At 46.9% G+C, this 8,774-nt stretch overlaps 2 protein-coding genes across 2 annotated transcripts in view; both read right to left on the reverse strand.

Annotated features, from left to right (window-relative positions):
* Positions 1-8,688, reverse strand: part of LOC126543055 (CRISP/Allergen/PR-1-like) — a 36,844-nt gene extending 28,156 nt beyond the window's left edge. Inside the window, exon 1 of the mRNA XM_055061291.2 lies at positions 8,137-8,688. Coding sequence (XP_054917266.1) covers positions 8,137-8,439 — 303 coding nt within the window. The 5' untranslated portion in view covers positions 8,440-8,688. The remainder of the gene's footprint in view (positions 1-8,136) is intronic.
* LOC140216281 (CRISP/Allergen/PR-1-like) lies at positions 928-7,846 on the reverse strand. Its single transcript, XM_072286676.1, has 2 exons — positions 7,805-7,846; positions 928-3,692 (listed from the first exon to the last, which is right to left on the reverse strand). Exons 1-2 carry the CDS (start codon positions 7,844-7,846, stop codon positions 3,033-3,035), a joined length of 702 nt encoding a protein of 233 aa, XP_072142777.1. The 3' UTR covers positions 928-3,032.
* Positions 8,689-8,774: the final 86 nt, after the last annotated feature.

The raw sequence follows: 8,774 nt of genomic DNA on the forward strand, positions 1-8,774 counted from the left end.
TGTATACCCCGATAATTGATAGCGTCATTCAATGATTAGTTTATTTCTTTTTTTGTGTGTATCACAATCGTATCACTGCTGTCATTGTTTGCTCTATTGATAAACTCGATGTTCACATCACATACTAACTATAGTAAGCTGTTACTAAAGCCTCCGGCCCATAGACGTACTTGTGACCGTGTTGTTCTGCTGCATAAGATTGCTCATGGGAAAACTTATGTCAATGCACCTATTGTTTTCACTAACCCTTCTTCTCGGCCCACCAGAAGAAGTCATCGTCTTAACATTGTTCCTTTGAATGTATCGAGTGATTGTTTTAGGTTTTCCTTTTTTCCACATATAATTGCAATTTTGGAATGGCCTTGAGGGGTCCTTGCGTGAGTTATCGAGTGATGAATTTGCCGAAGTATTGCCTAATTATGTTCATTAATGAACTAGCTCTTCCTGATATTGTTCCTTATATTGTTTTCTTTTTGCCACTAAAATATATTCAATCGGTTGACATATATATGCACTCACTCCTGCAATATCTTGCTATGCAAGATGGCAGTATATGTAAATAAAAAATAAAATAAATAAATGTGTTTACTGTGTTTGATGTAGAAGTTTGTGCACTGTGGCAGCTATTATGTACGGGGGTAACAAAGGCCCAGTCAGACTCGAGGCCTTCTGTCTGAGTTCCAGTTTGTCTTTGAAAAGAAAATGAACACTTCATACTTGAAGTGCACTGCTGTAAAAAAACGAAATGACTGAACAGGTATTCAGTGTTGTTCTGTAGATTTTTCTCTTGCGAAATATTGCTTAGGGGCTTGTTCTTGTGTACCTTTTATTGGGGCAGCCGGTATAGTGGTAGGCTGCTCGAAGTTTTGTACCATAGCCATGTCAAGTACAAGGAAAATTGATGTATGGTCTGAAATGTAGGACATGATGCGCAAGAGACGCCTAGTGTTTTCCCTTGGTGGGCGTCCACTGGGTACCACATTTAAAAAAAACGATTCTCTGTAAAAACAAAGTTACGAATTACGATTTTACTGATATGTTAAAAAGTACAAATTTAGGAACAATCTCGGAAAGTTTTAACTCTGTGGTAATAAAACTCTAGCTTCCTGGTAAGTTTAATGATCTCTGTGGGACCTGAAGAAATAACCAAACAAAATTTGAAAAATAAAAGTTAAATTATGCGGTTTTACGTGCCAAAACCACGATCTGATTATAAGGCACGTCGTAGTAGGGGACACCAGAAATTTTGACCATCTGGGGTTCCTTAACGTGCACCTAAATCTATGTGCAGGGGTGTTTTCGCATTTCGCTCCCATAGATAGGCGGCCGCCGTGGCCGGGATTCGATTCCGTGACATCGTGGTTAGCAGCCCAACACCATAGCCACTAAGAAACCGTGGCGGGTAATAACCAAACAAGCTTAGGAACCTATAGTGAGCATCACGTCAACCTATAGTCACGATGTCTAGAGGAAGAAAAAGAAAATAAAGGAAAGCGAATATTTCTTTCAATATAGTGTTTCCACAGTAATTTAGAGGTGTGCGAATATTAAAAAAATTGGAATAACGAACAGAATAGTCACTATTCGTGAATATGAATGTTTTTGTTCAAATATTTCAGGATAAAGTGAGTGCGATCAAGAACACCAGCTGAGAGGGGCGATAGCCGACATAAAACTAAAGAAAAAGGAAAGAAGAAGAAAAAAGAAAAGGTTCGCGCGACAGCATCGCTTACATGCAGAGCCCATGCTTTTAAAATGACAGCACGATAACCATCTTTAAAAGTAGCAGCACCACGGTGATGACATGATTAATTATAAAAGCCAGCATCATCGTCAGCATCATTTATTGAAACCTTAAAGGGCCCCTTTTCGGCATATTGCATAACAAAGAAACATATATAAAAATACAGGTCGCTGCCAGAATATTTCTAATAGTGCCGAAGTGAAAAGGAACGTTTACATAATTATAAAAAATATATAAGCACAAAAATTTCCATACAGTAGTGCACTTACATAAAATTCAACGGGTGAACCGGATGCTAACTGTTTACAAAGTGACAGATTGTGCTCACTGACCATGAATTGCGATAGTTCATCTCATTCTTTAACAGCGACAGGTACAAAGGCTATGCGACGTACAGGGTCGGGGTAAAACTGTGTTACGTAAAGGAAAGTGGTTATAGTAAAGCTCGCGGCAGCACGTATTCGCGCTATTTCTCGATGGCTTGGCAAATAAAACGGCGCGGTATCGCATTGCGTCTAGTAGGTTAGCTATTGTGCTGCGGGGACCAAACAACTGACCTACATTCCAGTTTCGTGCGGATAAACGTTTAATAAGCTAACATCCACAGATTCTTGGACAGAAGGAAATAGTTTGAGATAGTGAAATCACTGATTTCATTGGAGCCGAGTTGCCGAATGTGATCAGTTCACGAAAAATCTCTTGTGACGCTTACGCCGAAGATGAACCTGTGTTGACGGCGTTCAACTTACTGGATAAAATATGTGGACGTTAATGGCGCTTACGTGACACATGCATGCATTTGCATTTTGTTAAGTTGCAATGAGACACTGTTATTCTATTTCTGCATTAGTCGTCGTGAACCATTCCTTGACCTTGGGCATGAAGATGTGCGGCGATAAAGGACGCTTCCGTCCAGCAAAGCGACGGATTTAAGATTTTATGACATCAGAAATGTCGCTAATATAGAAGAAAAGAACAGAAGAGAGGCCGAAAACGGAAGCCCCTGTGGAACACCCGAAATGACTTAATTCGCCTCTGGTCTCGCAGAATGATGGTTCACGATACAGTTGCGCATTAAAAACGATCAGTAAATAACACCCAATCAAGGATAATACTAACGGAGGTCAATGTGAGGCTGGGGAGTTTTAGTCATAAGATGTTGACGTGTCATGTATTTCAAAGGAGCAGCGCAGTAGGCCGATGCAACATATCGCTTTACACGACACGTATACACGGTTCTAATCGGTGGGCCGTCCCGCGCATCGGTCCTCATGGGTTAGTCCTCGCGTTACCCGGCCGTCGTGCCACCGGTCGGGTCCGAAGGCCCGGTGCTCGAGTGGGCTACGTATCTCTGGCGGAGGAAGTAAACACCCGCGCCCGCTAGCGCCAGCCCGAATACAACGGCGGCCACTACGAGGAGCCACGACAGCCAAGACATGCCTTGCTGGCCCGACGACCCGCCGCCGGCGCAGTGAGGCGACAGCGACGACTGGCAGTCGCACAGACCCGTCGACTGGTCGCACCGGGTGGAGGACGGGCAGGCGCTGCACGTGGCGCCGCTCTGGTACACGGGCCGCGTGATCACGTTTCCGGACGCGTAGTAGTTGCACGTGTACTTGCGCGTGTAGGGAAGGTGCGTGCCCGTGGCGATGAAGTAGGCGTAGCCGCAGCCCACGTAGCGGCTCTTGGCCCAGACGACCTGGGTGAAGTGGCCCGTTGCCTTGCGCGTCTTCCTTCTCGGGTAACCGGACACGAGGCTCGGCGGGTAGTCCGCGTACTCGTTGAACCAATCTTCGATGACCGGCTTCCAGTCGGGTCCCGTAGGGGCGTACGACGCGTACTGCAGTCCCAAGTTCTGGCCCGTGACGTCGAAGCGCGTCGTGAAGCGGTCCCCGTGCTTGTCGTGGCTCAAGCCACCGCCGGGCGGGATGCAGAGGCTTGCGTGGGCCTGTCGCGACACGGAAACGGCGCCACACACTTGCTACTGCACGTGTGATTCGAAACCTCCTTTAATGCGTTAGCATTAGGAATGTGAAAGTGTAAAAGAAAACCAGTCACGTGGTATCAGTAGAGTGGATTAGGAGAGCGCGCGTATGCGTATGTGTATATGCATATATATATATATCGATATATCATGATGGGAAGCCAATAAATGAAGACACCAAGGACAACACAGGGGACATTACTTGCACTTACTAATTGAATTAAAGAAATGATAACTTAATTAATGGAAATGAGAGTGGACGAAAAAACAACTTGCCACAGGTGGGGAAAGATCCGACGTCTTCGCAATACGCGTGCGATGATCTACCAAATGAGCTACCGCAGCGCAGTTTTTTCATCCATTTTCTGCGTTATTTGTGTGTTATTACTAGAATTAACCCTGGGTGTGTTAGCCAGCGCCACCAGTCAGAAACCTTGGCGGTAGATGTGGAATACTCCAGAAAGTGCATGGGAAAACGGCATCGTGGAAGGCGTCGTATATACAGGGCGTTTTTTCTTACCAGTCTCTAGATACAGAGAAACGTCCGCAATTACGTGTGTAATTAGTGAAGTTACGGTACTTAACTTTCTAATTACAACAATAGGGGGCTACAGCAAATGAGTACTTTGGGGCCCGTCCTCGACACTACCTATCCTAACGATTAAGTATTGAATAGCGGATTTCATGTGAGAGCTACGCGAACAATTAGTTCCCCTTGGCAGGTTCCTTGAAACCAAAACTGGCTGGAAAAAAAGCGTCTGGGTCGTCGATGTCACCCCCCCCCCCCCCCCCGCCTTTCGTCACGTCTCCGAGGTCACCGCCGGTCCCGCTTGCGTTATCTCCTTGCTGTCTGCGGCGTTGGCCTAGCGCTTCAATGCCGGCGGGCCGCCAAATTTACTTCGTCATTCAGTTGGGCCCTTGAAACGCTGTTTCGTCGGTGGAAGTGGACACGTGGCGCCCAACGGAATGACGAAGTAAATTTGGCGGACTGCCGGCACTGAAGCGCTAGGGCAACGCCGCCGACAGCTAGGAGATAACGCAAGCTGCTCGCTGGCGGGACCGGCGGTGACCTCGGGGACGGGACGAAAGGCGAGGGGGGGGGGGGGTAATGAGGTGGCATCGACTAGCCAGGCGCTCTTGTTCCAGCCCGTTTCGGTTTCAAAAAGACTGCTAAGAGGCACTCATTGTTAACGTAGCTCCCGCATAAAATCCGCTATTAAATATTTATTCTTTGGGATAGGTAGTGTCGAGGACGGGTCCCAAAGTACTGATTTGGTGTTGCCCCCTATTGTTGATAAGTAGAAAGTTAAGTACCGTAACCTCACTAGTTTCTCTGTATCTGGAGGCCGCCAATCTGTACACTTGAATGGTAAACATAACGTTACCGTGATTTACAGTTTATATATTTAAAACAGGTTTAGTGCAGCTAAGAACACACACTTTATATATATATATATATATATATATATATATATATATATATATATATATATATATATATATATATATATATATATATATATACCTGTGTGTACACATGTGTGGGTGTGTACATACGCACATGCACAGACGTACACACACTTAGCTCCTCGAAGAAACACGACGTGTGGAAAGTGAGCTTCTGAATTGTGCTCTGCAACGTAGTCAGCACGGTTTAAGTCATGGATCCGGGACCTCAAATACGTCCGAGGTAAGGCTGACGCATTTCTCTCGCATTTACCGCTAAATCGTCACTGAATCTCTTCCCTTATCTAGTTTTCGCCACACTGTTTTCGACGCCTACCATAAGAGAAACACCTAAGGTTAATAATGCTGGCAAATACACGTGGGTAAGCCGACCTCGAATCAGTTCTCAGGCGCTATTTAGAGCTGACTCTTGGAAATGAAGAGGATTCTCTCCCTGTACGTCACTGTTCGCGTGTGTAACCGCGAATGACAGCAGCATTTTCGCATGTGTTTAGTCGAAACAACGCTGTTTTATCTGGAACATACGCGGAACAAGGTTTAAGGGCTGTGGTACAACGTGAGACCTATGACCGGCCCGTTCGTCGTCAAAGTGCACTGCAAGTTGCAACACCGAGCCAGAAGTTTTCACAACGTGAAAGCTTTCAGAGGTACCCGATGCCAACAAAAAACCCTCTAGCCTCCACCAGCCAGCGGGTGTTTCAAGATCAACCCTTCATTTCAGCTTGCGGTGCTGTGGTACCGAGCTCGGAAGCCAGCTACAAGTGGCGCATTCTAGAGCCGCGTCAGAATGGTTAGAGATAATTGGTCATAGAATAATAAGGAATATGCACCTTTCTGATCTTCCTTTTGAGACTAATCACAGGGCATCGACCTTGACTTTCTTTTTAGCCAACAGGTGGCAAACAAGGGGCCCTATAATGTAAAACTATTCAAATCTCTTTTTACTCCAATCTCCTGACGTAAAATTTACGTAATCGCTGACGCAAGCATCAGGTGGTGACCCACGGCGTTGTTTGAACAGGCCAATAAAACGCCCTGCACGTTTATAGGAGGTGACTTCCGTATGCTTTCAAAGCGAATAGCATTATCTACGTTGACAGTTCTTTTTAATGTTGTTCGGCTGACCAGAGGAGAGGAACATACAGAAGTGGAGAGAGTTTTCGTGGGCCGGGCTAGCACAGTAAAAGTAGATAAGTGCATGAGGAGGATAATGAATGGGAAAGGAGGCCAATCGCCGACGCTCTCTTTGCTTAGTTTTCCGTGACTGGTATGAAAGAAAATCCCGGCAGCGTGTCGGCTAAAACGGATCATCGGTTAAGAAAAGTTGGCAGAGCGATGCCGTGTACGTCGCAAAAGGGCTCGACAACATTATACTGTCACGAAAAAAATTTTGTTACGTGAAATAAATCCATTCTCCTCGGCAGATCCGAGTAGCGAGTGCCAGAGCGTTCGGCGGGCAACAGTCTTCTAATCATTTCGAAACGGGTCAGCCTCCGCGTATTATGAAAAACAAAATCAGTTTCGTTCCGCATATTGATGCATCTTTAATGAGTGCCCGTCACTTGACGGTGCTGAGCTTCCGCGGTTTTCTGACGCAGAGTGACAGAAAGACGAAGTGGGCGCAGTTCGAAGACTTTTCACTAAATAGAAGAGTGCTGATGGTGAAAAAAAGTGTAGAATTGGAAATAATTCTTTTTCTTTTGTTTGGTGCAATCGGACATAATCAGCGTGCACACGCCATATCAGATGAGAGGTATTTTTTCCTTACTTCGCGTGACCGACACGCGAAGAGGGGGTGGCCTCAGCAATTTTTGACCAGTCGTGGAGGGCTAATTGCAGAAATGTAATAGAAAAGTTTGGAATCGCTTTACGTTATAGCGTCCAAGAGCAACGTAGGCAGTGCCTTTCACCGTTTTGATGGAAACGATGTTGCAATAGGATATCTATGCAAGGGAAAGTAAATCCTCATGTTGACCTGTTGACCACGCTGGCGCCGTTGAGCGACATGCAGTAAGCGTTCTAGATTACTCTTGTAGAAATCGTCCTTCCAACACTCCGCGTGTTGTATCGGACACTGCATCGTGCTACGGGCGTTTCCTTTGTGCAGGAGTGGAAAAAATGTACAAGTAGAACGCTCCGGTCACATGCCTAAACACCTGGCGCCGTTGTAACGGGAGTCGTAAATGTGTTATGAATAATGGTTCAAGCGGTTCTTTAAGTATTTCTCTTATGGTATACATTCGACCGCGCGCTTTCCTAGCGCTTTGGCGAAGCGTGCTACAATTCAGCCGGTCAAAACGGAGCCCTCGCATAACGCTCGCACGGACCATGCAAAGCACTGCGCTCCAGCTCAGAGAACTCGGAGGTGCCTTAACGTAGGTCCTCCTGAGCCGGCTTTGCGTTCCGAATGGGCAGTCGAGACCCGACCGAATTCCGGTCTCGTGGCTGGCGTGGCGTCTGCAGCACGGCAGGAGCTATGTGTCTGCACTCCCTCCCTTTTACAAGCTTTGCATCTACGTCTATAATGTCTGTCTACAACAGAAGCAGCGCTAACGTGTTTCTGCTTCCAACTTCCTATTAATGGGTCGAGCGGCTCCCCGTTCGCCTACGTGCAGGTTTTTTCTCGCACCGATCTGAAACGGGGGCGCCATCGTGGACACCGCAATTCCGCCATATTGTCAAATTCCTCTATATATTTGCGTTTTCGGCCAATCAGAGCAGGCGTAACTATCTTGCGAGCGAATCAGAGCTAACAATTAACGGTGGGTTTGAAAGTGTGGCATCTTTTTAGAGTGTCCACAGTAGGAATCCCAGGCAATACTAGTCAAAATGTTCCATTAAAAAACCGCACACAGCGACTCCATGACAATGCCAACGAAGCGACCAGTTTCCAGAGAGTTCTAGGAAAGCGAACAGCGAGGAGAAGCAGCCAAATGATCACCTGCGCCACGTCGGCCATCTCGTCGTCCCACAACAGCTCCTGCATGTCGGCTGCCGCCGGAAATCCCGGTAGTCGGCCCTGCGCCACCTGGCTCCGGAAGTCGTTGTGGATCTTCAGAATGAGGGTGCGCTCGGCCGTGCTCACGCCGCTAGCGACCACCCTGCACCAAGGTGCGGGACTCTGGCAGGCGGTGTGGGTCGGTCTCTTGCGGTACTCGGGGCGGCACACGGCCAGAACGGGCGCGGACGCGGACATCCACGCTGCCACCACCAGCAGGAGGGAAGCGGTGGCCGAGGTCGCCATGGTTTGTGGCGGAGCTCTCTTTTCGGTTAGGCGATTTATCGGGCTGGTTCGGGCGTCACAGCCGGGCCAAACCTAACGTTGCACGCCCGCTCGCAGCTTCGACCTTTTTCTTTGTGGGAGCACGCGCGGGAGCGTCTCGTTCTTGTTTTGTCCTTCTCCGGATAATGATAATGATCATGATGATCCCAGACAGTAGCACATACCACAACGAGGAATTGGCCAAGTGGGTTGGACAAAATAAAAAAGAAGTGGGGTGGGGGACAATAATAGTGTAATAATAATAATAATAATAATAATAATAATAATAATAATAATAATAATAATAGTAATAATAA

The sequence above is a fragment of the Dermacentor andersoni genome, chromosome 3, assembly GCF_023375885.2.
Source record: "Dermacentor andersoni chromosome 3, qqDerAnde1_hic_scaffold, whole genome shotgun sequence".
Taxonomy (NCBI): domain Eukaryota; kingdom Metazoa; phylum Arthropoda; class Arachnida; order Ixodida; family Ixodidae; genus Dermacentor; species Dermacentor andersoni.